The sequence below is a fragment of the Enhydra lutris genome, unplaced genomic scaffold (genome assembly GCF_002288905.1).
Source record: "Enhydra lutris kenyoni isolate GAN:26980312 unplaced genomic scaffold, ASM228890v2 scaffoldscaffold15, whole genome shotgun sequence".
NCBI lineage: Eukaryota > Metazoa > Chordata > Mammalia > Carnivora > Mustelidae > Enhydra > Enhydra lutris.
In genome coordinates this window covers 63,490,516-63,504,623 of record NW_019154099.1, presented here as the reverse complement: position 1 = coordinate 63,504,623, position 14,108 = coordinate 63,490,516, and the positions used below count along the sequence as shown (strand labels likewise).

General features: G+C 42.5%; 1 protein-coding gene across 3 annotated transcripts in view; it reads right to left on the bottom strand.

The window, feature by feature from the left end:
* LOC111146909 (cell division cycle 16) overlaps positions 1-13,874 on the bottom strand; it is a 30,540-nt gene extending 16,666 nt beyond the window's left edge. For 2 of the 3 annotated variants that reach the window (XM_022502660.1, XM_022502661.1), the window contains exons 1-12: positions 13,787-13,874; positions 12,588-12,642; positions 12,375-12,472; positions 10,950-10,988; positions 10,466-10,606; positions 8,467-8,626; positions 7,433-7,524; positions 6,819-6,952; positions 5,659-5,738; positions 3,807-3,856; positions 2,796-2,869; positions 1,221-1,346 (exon numbers count right to left, since the gene is read on the bottom strand). In XM_022502660.1, coding sequence (XP_022358368.1) covers positions 1,221-1,346; positions 2,796-2,869; positions 3,807-3,856; positions 5,659-5,738; positions 6,819-6,952; positions 7,433-7,524; positions 8,467-8,626; positions 10,466-10,606; positions 10,950-10,988; positions 12,375-12,472; positions 12,588-12,642; positions 13,787-13,834 — 1,097 coding nt within the window. In that variant the 5' untranslated portion in view covers positions 13,835-13,874. Of the gene's footprint in view, positions 1-1,220; positions 1,347-2,795; positions 2,870-3,806; positions 3,857-5,658; positions 5,739-6,818; positions 6,953-7,432; positions 7,525-8,466; positions 8,627-10,465; positions 10,607-10,949; positions 11,006-12,374; positions 12,473-12,587; positions 12,643-13,786 lie in introns of those variants that run through there. The other variant, XM_022502662.1, reaches the window with a different exon arrangement.
* Between the last annotated feature and the right edge of the window lie 234 nt (positions 13,875-14,108).

Sequence of the window (14,108 nt, the reverse complement as noted above, 5' to 3'; positions counted from 1 at the left end):
ATAAAGGTTAAATGAGGTCATAAGGGTGGGAACATGACACATAAGGGCCGGTGCCCCTGTGAAAGGAAGAGACCAGAGCTCTCTCCCCGCCACATGAGGACACAGTGAGAAGGTGGCCATGTGCAAGTCCGGAAGGACGCCCTCATTCAGGGACTGAACGGGCCAGCACTTTGACCAGTGACTTCCCAGCCTCTAGAGCTATGAGAAAATACATTTTCCGTCTTCAAATCACCCAGTCTATGGCCCTTTGGTAAGGTAGTCTGAAGAGACTGATGCAGTGAGGGAGCTACTTCCTTTACAATATGTGCATGGATGACAAGTTAGATATAAAAGTCATATATACCAAATATAACAGAACTGAAAGAAATCTGGGAATCATTAATAATTTAGACATAAAACTGGGCACCCAAAATAAGTCTGATAGTCTGAAAAGGGTCAAACCTAACAAGGAAACATTCAGTGCAAATGAACGTATGATCCCACTCCTGAATACCACCAGCAAACCAATCAAGGTAGCTAACTTGTACTGAGGGCTTTCTGCACATCAGGTGTTGCTGAAAGTCTGTGACTGGTATTGTCTCAGTTTGTCTTAAAAAATACATCTATTTTTCAAGAGGGGCATTATTTGCCAAGATCATCAAAGCAGTCTGAGCTACTGTACTCCTACCACCTCCCCAGAGACTGAGGCAGCCCACATAAAAGAACACCGCACGGCAGGCCTAGGGCGGGGGCCACATGAGTCCAAAGAGAGTAGACAGGAACAATGGCAACACTTCATGTCCCAGAGTAAGATACTCTTAGGGCACATTTACGTCACTGAGTATCGATATCCTTAATATTGATATAAACCTAGAACACTGGCAAATACAGTCCTCTAAGCCCACAGCAAATCCCTTCTGGACTTAAATAGGATATAAACAACAACTGGCATATGAATACGTTCATTCTTGCATAAGCATGAGAAGGGTCGTGTCTCTTCCCTCAGCTTAATTTCTTAGTTCCCTTCTGCACTGGTCAAGGTGAACTGCTAGACACAATCACTACACCAGCCTCTCTCTCCCTCAATTTCCAGTTATTTTACAATCATAAGCTACTAACAAGACACAGGTAAGGTACTTTTGTTTAGTTCAGGAACCCAACGGCAGGGGCAGTAATAATGGAATTGTCATTCTGTGAGCAAAGGCAATCCTTCGTGGATTTTGCCACGTGCTCTGCAGTACCCTTTCATCAGCTGTGCGGCCGTGAAGTAGGCGGCCATGGCCTGGTCGTGCTCACTCTCCACCGCAAACGAGTGCCCGTACGCTACCCACGCAGGCCCGTAAGTCTTCTCAAGTGTTGTCGCTTTGCTGAAACAAGAGATGCCATCCTAGTCATACAGTCGTTCTTAAAATTTTTTCTTTTATATTAAGCTGAAGGTTTCGAGGATATTAGAATAAATGAGCTCTCAAGAAATTAAATACTTGCATAACAACTGCATTCATGCATTTAAAATAACACAATGCTTCACAGTAAGCAAGCAAAATTTTAAGAAATCTTAAGAGAGGTCCACGACTTTTTAGGTCCAACAACCCACTGCCATCCTGTACAGAATTTACGAACATTACTTAATCCAGGAGCTTTGTTTCACTAATGGTGGTGATAGCAACCATTTAATGAAGCACCATCTTACAGGCCTTATATGCACCACCTAATCCTAATGACTCGCAAGATGAATTACACTGAGCCTGGGAAGATGAAGTGACAGCCCGTGGATGGTGGTAAGAGGGTCACTCTGGCTCTGCAGACTGGACTGCATGGTCTCTGTCTTAAGTAATCCCCAGTCAGCAGACACACTGGTAACCCATATCATAAAACATGGAAAACATAAAGGATGAGATTCCCATTTCCCAGCAGTTTATTTTCTACATTTTCCATCACTCAAATGTTCCTTGCTTCATGTGGAGCCCATCACTTAATCAGAGAAGCATACCTTCCTACTGAGAAAGCACAAGTTCTTCTAAAATACGTAACGTTCAACTAACCAGGGAACTCCTATTTTTTCCTAGTGAAAGATCCTCACATGTCATCCTCCTAGTTTTCCTAACAAGCCTGGGATACAAGTATTGGACCATTCCCATTTTTAAAGAAGAGAGGGTCAGAGAAATTAACTTTCCCAAGGAATTACAGCTAGTAAGTGGCAGGACTTGCATTAGAGTTCAAATCTGGGTCCAAAGTTTATACACTTTCCCTTAGAGCCATTTTCTATTTTGTTCATATGGAAGAAGTCAGTTATTATAAAACCTTAAATCTGTAGTTATTCTTCCCACACTGGACATTCTTCTGTACTTCAGTAATTGAATAATACTGATTAAAGAGCTTGACTGAGCTGCATGGAGCTCCTAAAGCTAAGACCGCAGCAGATCCTTATATAAACTAGCTCTCACTATGCCAAGAATTCTGTTCTATAGTCACATTTAGTGATCCCAATCTCACGTAGTCTCACGTAATTTCACAACTGTTAACAGTATCTCTGTAAATAAAAAACAGGCTTCAAATTACATTATTCTTTCCTATTTCTTCTCATTTATAAATAATTTAAATATATCATAAGTTATTGAGAACAAGGTCCACACCACTGACTAATCTCCCCTCATGACATCTTACAAAAAGGTACATAATTGATATAACTGAACTGAATATGCTAAAGAAATCATTCTTTCATACTGCTTTTAAATTAACTAGTTATTGTATTAAAAAGGATGAACAAAAAATCAGTTCCTATAGGCTTATTACAGAGGAAAACAACAGATTCATACCTGAGATATCTTCTGGCATGTTCATTTTTATGACCAACCATAAGATAATAGCATCCCACTGCAAACCAAGACACCTACAAAATTCAAAATTTACTGTGACCAAAGATGCTTAACTTGGAACTGGAAATCTCTAACATATTAGGCCAGAGACGGGAATGAATGTCCCATCACATGTTTTAGCTCAAGTTATTCTAGTTCAAGTTGGAAACTTCTGTAAGACAGGCTGTCTATCAAGTCCTAGATGAAAAAGAATAGATTCTTCCTCAAAGAGCCTTCAACGATGTTCCTGCGGCATCAAGATGAGGTCCCTAAACGCTTAGTTAGAACACCTGTCCCCGTCACGGCTGCCCTGGCTCCACCCTGGCTCTAGCTGGCACTCACCAGGATCGACCTCACTGGCTGACTTCTCTTGCACTGGTTTTGCCTCTTTCTTAATTATTTTCATGCTGGCCTAAGGTACAGGTTGTGTACCTTGTGTGGGCCTTAGGCCTTGATCCCTGACTTCTGTCTCTAAAGACATAGTTCCTGATTCCAGTTTCAATTTCTGGGTCCTGGCTGTGACCCACAGCAATGTGGGAGACACAAAGATTCAATCACTACACAGTTCAGTTAGGTATGTTACACATGCAACATGAAAGCATTACTCGCGAGAGGTGATATGACTTTCAACATCTTATTTTTCTTACATCAAGTATTCTAAAATAAGTATATAGAATTTCCATAACCAGAAAAAAAAAAAGGATTTTTGTCTTATTTGTGTCTTTTGTTATTGTCTGAAGATATCTAAAAAAAGAAAAAAAAACCTTCATGGACTGAAAAATTTAATGCTGCTTCTAATTATCATAGCACTAGGAGGTTCTTCTCCAACACCTTGAAATAAAACATTATTCACTTGAACTCAAATGTAAGTTACTACTTAAACACCAATTAAGTATTTTTTAAGGTTCAGGTAACAAAACAAAACAAAGCAACAACCCACCAAAAAAAGGTATACATTATACATGTACTTACAGGATTACTAGGATATAGATCCACCAACTTATGAGAAAGATAGAAAAGTTCTACATTAGAGAAAAAGAAAAAAAATTACATCGGATGAATTTTAAAATATGACTTTCCTCTAGTTACACAGAACAAAATCACATAGATTTTGTTCTCACGGCAATAACTTCATACTTTTCTTTCTTTCTACCTAATGAGATACATGAACCGCACAGGGCACCTGCTACAGCAGCTTCGCTCACCTCCACCGTCCCCACTCCTGACCCCGTGAGTGAGAGGGGATGAACCGGGTGAACGACACATGACACAGCCTGTCATGTTGCTTAAAAAGTAAGGTCTCAGCTCTTCACCTGTCTTAAAAACTGGGGGCGCCTGGGGGCTCAGTGGGTTAAGCCATTGCCTTCAGCTCAGGTCATGATCCCAGGGTCCCAGAATCGAGTTCCACATCAGGCTCCCAGCTCCCCAGGGAGTCTGCTTCTCCCTCTGACCTCCCCTCTCAGGCTCTCTCTCAAATAAATAAATAAAAAACTTAAAAACAAAAACAAAAACTGAGGTCTCTGACTCCATGGCCTTATTATGGACCATCTTAATCACCCACAACCAATCTGCATAACCAAACTTTCTTCAGTTTACCAACTCAGCAAGATGACTTCTTGATAAGTAAGTCCTAAAACACCCTGGTGACATTTCCCACATGCAGACTTGGACTCATTAGACCAGGAGAGCCAGAGAGACGGCATCTGCAGAGAGCTCCAGGAGACGGGACGCTGCTGGTCCACGGGCTGTGAGCAGCAGGGGTTTGGAGCTGCAGTGTCTGGCTCTTTAAACTCCTGGCTGAGTTCACTACTCAGTTTAAAAGATTTAAGGGCAAATAGCATCTAAATGTAACTGAATGTTTCTGAAATGTTAAAATATGGAAAGCACAAGCAAAAAAATCTATCCCCCTCCAGTTTCTAAAAAGAGTTACTGCCTGCTATCTTATCAATTTTCTTACGGATTTTACAAAAAAAGGAAAAACAGAAAAACTGCCCCCCAGTACTCTAAAGCTTATGTAACCTAGGGCACCTGGGTGGCTCAGTTGGTTAAGCAACTGCCTTCGGCTCAGGTCATGATCCTGGAGTCCCAGGATCGAGTCCCACATCAGGCCCTCTGCTCATCAGGGAGCTGGCTTCTCCCTCTGCCCCTCGCCCCTTTCATGCTCTCTCTCTCTCTCTCAAATAAATAAAATCTTAAAAAAAAAAAAAAAAAAGCAAAAAAAAGCTTATGTAACCTAAACCAGAAACTACATTGGAGAAAATGAGGCAAAGATAAAGGAAGAGTGTCCTGGTTGACCATCAGTCATTTCAATAAGCCTTTCTTACCCTTATTCCTCACCCTCACTGAAGAACTCCACTATGTTGTCACCTGCAATCTCAATTATCCAGGATTTATGAGAGAAAATTTCCAGTTACAGAATTTTTTTTGTATTAATAATTATTATTTTTTTAGGGATTTTATTTATTTGCCAGAGAGAGTGTGTGTGCGCGCACAAATGGGAGAGCAGCAGGAAGAGGGAGAAGCAGGCTCCCCAACGCACAGCTTGATCCCAGGACCCTGGGATCATGACCCACGCCAAAGGTAGACGCCTAACCACTGAGCCACCCAGGCACCCCCACACCCAACCATCCCTTAACAATTATCATTTTATTTATTGTTTGGTTTTAGGTAGGCTCCACACCCAGCATAGAGCCCAACACAGGGCCTGAACTCATTACCCTGAGATCAAGAGCTGAGTCAAGAGTTGCACACTCAACCACACTCAACAAAAGGAGCTACCCAGGCACCCCAACAATTACTATTTGAATTAAAAAAAAACGTTTACCATTCGCTTTATTCAGCTCCACAAGTGTTCCTATATGTACAGGCAAACAGTTTGCATGGAAAGGATCTTTCTCCATTACTCTGAAAGTCAAAGCAACACATTTACTACACCAGAAACAGTATGTAACAGGTCATAACTCACTAAAATTAGCTATGTCTAAATACTCATTACAACATTATGTAGAACACTGTGGGTTACAATACTTTACTTTTTTTCTTTAAGATTTTATTCATTTATTTGACAGAGAGATCACAAGTAGGCAGAGAGGCAGGCAGAGAGAGAAGGGGAAGCAGGCTTCCTGCCGAGCAGAGAGCCCGAAGCGGGACTCGATCCCAGGACCCTAAGACCATGACCCAAGCCAAAGGCAGAGGCTTAACCCACTGAGCCACCCAGGCGCCCCTCTTTTTTACTTTCTTATTCATCTTCAGGTTGGCACAGTTAAGGTAATGATTATCTTATAGATGAAAGGAAAAATTCTGGTTTATTTGTTAATAATAGAAATAAATACTATCACATATATTTCGTTCAAGTCAATGGAACTATAACACATAAAACAAGCAATCGAATTATTTAAAAGGATTAAAAACAATATGAACAGATATAAACAGATCATAAGCATTTGTCAATTAAAATTTTTGTGGTATCGAGGATTTTAAGCAACCCCAAAGATCTGTTAAAAATAGCATATGTGTGTTCACTTCAACAACACACACATTAAAAACAGCATATGTAATTTAGCTAAAAGACAAGCTTGAATGTGTGCACTTGAAGACTGGTATGGGGGGAGATGGACTGGCTAGTTAGTGAGCCTGACTCAGCACCCAGTACCTAGAGGAATTCACCCGTCCCTACTTTAACAAAGAATGGATTTTATAAGACTACGTGCCAGAATCATAGTTCCAAACTTGCAAATTGTAAAAGACAGATGAGGGGCATGTCTATTCCCAAGGTAATGGAATAAAGCAACAGTGTGCATAAACCTGTGTCTATAAATTGCTCCTTTAAGACAACAGGAACCCTCTAGTACTCAGCAAAAGGTAAAGACAACTTAAATTATCATCAATTAGTTCAAGATTACTCGGAAAGCAGTCCTGACCCTTCTTAGGTACAAATGGGGCTGGGCTCTATGCTCCCACACAGAAATGAGTAGATATACTTACACAGAAGTAAGCTTGTAGCACATTTTAAAATCACAGTTATAATAATGTCTTTCAGCTAAAGACACTACCACATCCAGATTCTCTTGCAAACCATCTACAGACTCGGGGAGGACAGTTTCACTAGGTTTATTATACTGCAACAGAGAAGGTAAACATGAACTCAGTGAGCAGTACAAAACAAACGGCAGACTCCATCTGGCCCAAGGGCTTGGGTTTGCACAGGGCAGGTGTGAGCCTCTGGAAGCCCTAACTTCCCCTCCCATCCAACCTCCTCTCAGTTAGCTCAACTCTCTTCTCAATTTTGTCACGGAATTCCAGGGTAGGAAGTAATTTACAAATTACAAGTTCAGGAAGCATAAGAAAAAGTCCTTATTTTCATACATCATCATCCCATTTATGTGATAGTTTAATTAGTATAACGAGTCCCTAGGAGAAAGACATGTTTTTGGAAGCTTTTTTATTAATCACATCATATGTTTTAAGTAATCTAAATTTATTCTTGCAAATATGCTAAATTAATAAAAATTAACTTTTAAAAATTTAACCACTAAAAGCATAGAGGCCAAATTCAGGGAAATATTTACATAAAGCAAAAACTACATGTTTTTACTTACCTTTTTTAATTTGTTCTCAAAGAGAAAGCGTAGCAATTCCTGTTCTTCGGTACAGAGCTTGCTAAGAGGTAGTGACTCAAGAAGTTCTTTTTCTTAAAAATGTTAAGAACAAAGAATGTCCTCACAATATTTATGGGGGGGAAAACATCAGCAATGAAAAATATTCTTCTATAATTCTTGGTCTAAGCAAATCAAACTCAGAGAAGAAAATAACAAGATCAAAATGTACTAGAAAAACTAAGACAATGGTTCCAGACCCAGAGGACGCGAAGTACTTGGAGGGCTGAGCCATGAAGCCTTTTAGGTGATGCTGGTCATCACGAGGTGCAAGGACCAACAAGCTGGTTTCCCAACCTCACTCTGTGTGGACAGAGCTGGCTGTCCTAGCACCACAAGACGGTCAGCAGGATCTCTGATCTCTACCCACTAGATGCCAGTAGCAACCTCACACTCCCAAGCCCAATTTGTAAAAATCAAAAATGGACCCGTAGGGGGCAAAATCAACCTTGCTGAGAACCAAGGCACTAGCCTAAACTATGCTTGACCCTCGTTCATACAACACCTGCACTTTCTCTCTGCTTCTCACATGTCTCCTCCTCATATTACTGCTCACATATTAAGTCTATGGTTCTCAGCCCTAGTTGTACCTTCAGGTCATCTGAGAGCTTTAAAACATCTGATGCTAAAGCCCCACCACCAGAGATTCTGTTCCACGTGCCTGGAGTTGGGAACTACACACTGATGTTTTCAAAGCCCCTCAGGGCTTTCAGATATACACAGGTCGGGCACCTCTGAATCAGATACCGAGAACTCAGTTTACACTACCTTAAGTCACTTCTCCAAAAGATGGTCTCATCATATCAAAACCCCTAAAGATTCTGATAACAATGTGCTCCACATTTGAAGATGCTAAGGAAGTTAATATGTCTATTTAAACCTGCACATAGTCTGCTCTTGATTCTACAGATTTCAGAGGAAAAAAAATCCAACCAATATTAATCGTGTTAAACATGAAAACACCTGAGTTTCCAAACCTTCTTGGGCTGTCAACATGTGATGTGATGTTAAAAGATCAAATGCTTCAAAACAGTAGGCATCGAGCTTCAAAGCTTCTTTGTAGCTACAGGTAGCCAGGGCTCGGTTGTCCAGGGCATCATAGATCTTCCCTCGTAGGAGACAAATAGAACTCTTTATCTGTTGGAAAAATGAGTCACACACTAAATCAATACTTCTAAGCTTAACTTTTGATCAAGAATTATATATTATCTGGGGCACCTGGGTGGCTCAGTGGATTAAGCATCTGCCTTTGGCTCAAGTCATGATCCTGGAGTCCCAGGATCGAGTCCCACATCGGGCTCCCCACTCAGTGGAGAGTCTGCTTCTCCCTCTGACCCTCCCCACCCTTATGCTTTCGCCCATGTGCAAATAAAAAAATAAAATAAAAGGAGTTATATATTATCTGAAAACTGAGACTCTTCTTACCCTCTAAAAGGACTTATTCCATCCCAACCATCAGATGGCATAAATTAACAGAAACAGGAAAGCAAAGTAAAACTTTTCTAAGCTGTTTCTCCCAGGCTCTTCTCATTTTAACAATTTTTTTAAAAAATATTTTATTTATTTATTTGACAGACAAAGATCACAAGTAGGCAGAGAGGCAGGCAGAGAGAGAGGAGGAAGCAGGCTCCCTGCCGAGCAGAGAGCCTGATGCAGGGCTCGATCCCAGGACCCTGAGATCATGACCTGAGCGGAAGGCAGAGGCTTTAACCCACTGAGCCACCCAGGTGCCCTCATTTTAACAATTTTTATAGAGCACATGCCACAGCTACTTTGTTCCTTATCTGTTCTGTCTCAAAAAGGGTAATGATTTAGATAGCAAACAGCATACAAATATTAAACTCAGGCAGTTTGACAGGCAGCTCTCAATGAAAGGTTCTTAGTTAATATTGGAAAATGCAGCAACATAGCACAATGGTCATGGATTTGTAGGACTGGATAGATCTAAGTTCAAATCTCAGCTCTGATGCTTACTAGTAACCCCAGACAAGTTTCCTTTCCCCATCTAACAACTTACAAGGCCTGAGAACTAGAGGGAATCATTCTCTGCACAGCTAGCACATGCTACGGTGTTCACACAGTAACCACCGCACTACTACAGTTAACATGAGTAATTCAACTTATATTCCAGACTCTGACCCTCAAGAAACACGTAACTAAATTTATTGATGATCCAGAAACGGGCAGCTGAAAGGGGTGAAAAGCACAGAAAAGTCATCAGGAATTCCAAACCTAAAAATATTAGAAGATATAACAAGCTAAACTTAAACCAAGTCAGTACCCTATGACCTGTGGGGGGGGGGGGAGTAATTTCATAAAATAATAACACATTACAAATAAACCATGCATTTCTTAGCAAGAAAATTAATGGATAAACAGTCCAAAATAATAATGGTAATACCAAGTTCCCTCATAAATATCTTTCTTAGTGGAAAAATTAATGCACTTCTTAGCACATAGATATCTCAAGAAGGCTGTTAAAAAAAAAAAGAAAAATAGAACAGTTCAGACTAAAAAACTGTGAATATTATTTATTATGTCACATTACATAATCTCCGCCAACAAAGAATTTACAACTTCAGGCAGATATGAAGTATACAAACTGAAATATATACTAAATAACATAGTAACACCAGACCACTCCCTGCAAAGAAGCAAACTAAGGTAACCAAGGTTTTTTTTTGGGGGGGGGGGTGTTGCAACACAGTAAGATGGGGAAAGGTTTAAGGTATCAAAAATGAGAAGAAAGATCTCAGGTGAGCCTCTTTCAGATTCAAACATATGAGGACATAACTACAGCTTCCAACTAAGGACGCAGAAATGTTCGGAATCTTTTTGTGTTTCAGTTGCAAATAAGTTGGGAACCAAACTGTTTTAACGTGGTCATACTGAAATAAAAGAAAGTGATTTACGTTTGCCATGTCATGTGAGTATTTCTCACTGATGTTACGGCAGCATGCTAACTGCGTGACTTACCGAAGACTGTGACATTTCCCAGTCACTGGAGGGGTCTTTCAAGCCACTTTCGTCCTTCAAGTATTTTTCAAATAACCTTTTGTTGATTGGCTCCTCCATGTCAAGAATGTCAAGAGCCTGCTGATGCTCTCTCGCAGCATACTGTGTAAAACCAGAAATCCTGTCCATCACCCATGACTGCTAACGGTACACACACAAGTACTGTAGACTTTAAAAAGGCAATATAATATCATACCCATTACCTGAATTTAAAACGTAGAGTTTAAAATTTAAAATTCTAAAGCAAAATCTTCTTCATGCATGTCAGATTCCAGTAAATGGAGAATCGATATTTTATAACAAACAATACTAAAGAAAACATTTCCTCATGAACTACTTTACTGCCAAGCTTGATCACCGGAATCCTTACCCAACCGTAAGGGATGTGTAACATTCACATAATTAAATTTTTACCAAAGAAAACTGAAACTGAGAGCATACTTACATGGCATCTAGCTGCAAGGTAGCGACAAGCTTCATACAGCTAAGAAACAAATCAATCTATTAAAAAAGAGATCAAGAAAATATACACCCTCATTCTAAGAGAAAACTATAAACATAAAATGAAGAAAGTTACTTTCATAATGTCCTTTTACTCTTGCAGAAAATCCAAATCCAGTCTTTTTAACTCATACTCATCTGTTTACCAGGTACTAATGATTCAAAAAGGAGTAAGGAGGGACACCCACGTGGCTCAGTTGATTAAGTATCAGCCTTCACCTCAGGTCATGATCCCGGGTCCTGGGACAGAGTCCTGCATCGGGCTCCCTGCTCAGCTGGGAGCCAGCTTCTTCCTTTGCCCCGCATTCCCCCCATGCTTGTGTGCATGCTCTCTCTCTCTCTGAAGTAAATAAAATCTTTTTTAAAATGGCAAAATAAAACAATAAGATGGTTAAGAATAAAAAGGAGTTGGGATCTGCCCTCAAGGAGGTTTTGGCAGGAAGACATAAACACAGCACTATGTAAGACATAAACAACATAAAGTCTGAAAGAAGAGCATGAGAAATACTAGCCAGTTAAAGAAAACATGTGCAAGGGAGAGAAAAGTGAGAGGTTGGCCAGCATTTCAGGCACTGAGCATGAACAGCTGTCACACGTCCAGGGGACTGCAAGTAGTCAGCAAGACTGGGTTGCATGTGACATGTAGTGGTTATGGTGCTGGGTTCCACACAGACTGCAGAGAAATCATAAAGGACCTTTGGTGCCTACTGATTTTACCCTGTAGGTGATGGGAGATCACTGAGTGATATTGTGAGTGCCTGTGTTTCTGTATTTTGTGATAGTTTAAAAGACTAAAAGACTTGTGATAGTTTAAAAGACGGTTAAAAAGAGGGAAGGGGCACCTGGGTGGCTCAGTGGGTTAAAGCCTCTGCCTTCAGCTCAGGTCATGATCCCAGGGTCCTGGGATCGAGCCCCACATTGGGCTCTCTGCTCAGCAGGGAGCCTGCTTCCCTCTCTCTCTCTGCCTTTTCTCTGCCTACTTGTGATCTCTGCCTGTCAAAAAAAAAAAAAAAATCTTTAAAAAAAAAAAAAAAAGAGAGAGAGGGAAAGTAGAGTGGGATAGATGTTACTAGAAAAAGCAGACAAAAGATTAAAACAAAACAGACAAGTTAAAGACCTGACATGTATAAGCAGTAATGACAGTGAAGGGAATATCCATAATTCCAGGGTTATTTAGAAAACAGAATTTTCAAAACTTAGTGACTAGATGGGGGGGGGGGGGGGGGAAAAAGTGACTGAGATTAGGAATAAGATAATTTCTCTTTACATTCAGTAAGAAAAACTGAATCCTTTTAAATAATTTTGACATTTAATCTAATGGCAATTTTGAAAAGCTTTGGGAAGCTTTAACGTTCACACCAACACTTACTTTATCCAGTTTTCGTGACCGAAGTGCATGAGCTGCTCTATGATATTGCGCTGTTAGGTAAAGACACTGAGCCAACCAATAAATGTCCTGGGGTTCCTCTGAAAGGAAAAAAAAAAAAAAAAAATCACATAAAGTAGTAAGAGGTACAAGGAAAAATAGAAAGGTTTTTAAAATACAAAAATCAGGTAAAAAAAATTAGAAGTTGTCACTTACCATGAGAGAGTGAAGCTACTTTATCTGCCCAAAATAGAGCACTTTGATACTGTTGCTGTATTAAAAAAAAAAAAAATTACTGTTATTTCAATAGTTCTAAACAAATATCTAATATTATTAGAATGCTATATAGTAAATCAACATCTTAATACAGTAACTGCGTGTTGCAGGGGTCCACCAATCCTATCTCCATTTTACATCTCAGCTGAGTTTGGTTCAGTGGTACAATTAAAACGTTGCAAGATCTTTGACAATATACAGCTCAAGAAGGTAGGATTTCTTTTTAAACTTATACATTGAAAAATGTTATCAGCAGGTCCCTAAAACACTAGCCAGTTTAAACAATTCCTTTACAGTATCTCCTCAGTAGCAACGTTCTCCGTTCTTGAACGCAAACTGCAACTCTGTTGCCAGTCAATCCGCCAAGAGGAATGCTTAGGGAATGGTTACAAATTGGCAAACTTTAAGTGTCCCAAGGGTGGACACCAGGCCCGTCTCATTGCTCACCAGTCCCCAGGGCCAGAGACAAAGTGCTCAGGGCCATCCGTGCCGTTCTGCGGACCGACCAAGGTACCGCGGACCGACCAAGGTACCGCGCTCCGGCGCACCGCGAGCGTCGGCATCTCACAGCCACTGAACACCTCACACGAGCGTGGCTCCCTCCCCTTCTCGTTTCCAACTTTACAAAACCTACGTGACCTCGCCGGTTCCGGAGTCGCTCCTGAACGCTGCGGTTCTCGCGCACAGCGCGCACGACTAGTTCAAAGCAGGGACGCGACAAAACACGGTCGCCCGCGTCTTCGTTCACTTAGATTCTGCCGAGCGAGAACTACCACTTCCCATCAACCGGCTCAACTCAGAAGCCGCCTGCCGCTGTCCTCCCACGGCAACGTCCCGTCCCGCCTCCAGCCAGCACCCGCTCCGCGCGCAGCAGTCGGGCTCCGCGCACGTGTGGGGCCGGCGGGCCGCTCAGCGGCGTCCACTCCGGTGTCCCTCGTCCTCCCCGCTGCACAGCGGGCGGGAGGGCGGGGCGGGGCTGGACCCGTCCCTTCGGGGCTTTAGCCCAGGGCGAAGGCCCAGGCCCGGCCGGACCAAGCGCCACCAAGGCCGCGACGACAGTCTGCCCTGCGGACCAGGGTTCCGAGCCGGCCTTCCTCCCGCGTGCCCCGGGGCCCGCGCTCCCGCGTCGGGCCGCCCACCTGGTCCAGGTACTGCCGGACTCGCTTCCGCAGCCGCTCCAGGTTCATGGCCGCGGGGCCGGGGAGTCCGACCGAGCGCCGTCCACCACCGCGGCGCGCGCCCGCCTTCCCGCTGCCCGCTGGGCCCGCCCGGAGCCCGCGCAGCAGCGGCCCGCGCCCGCTCCGACCCCGCCCGGCCCCGCGCCGGAGCTTCCGCTCCCGGCCAGACCCCGCCCCGGAAGCCGTCCGCGAACGCGTCCCGTCTGGCGCCGGAAGCCGGGGTCGCGCCTTCGGTTCCGAGGCGCTTCTTTGACCCTCGGGTTGCCGGCGGTTTGGGGGTCGT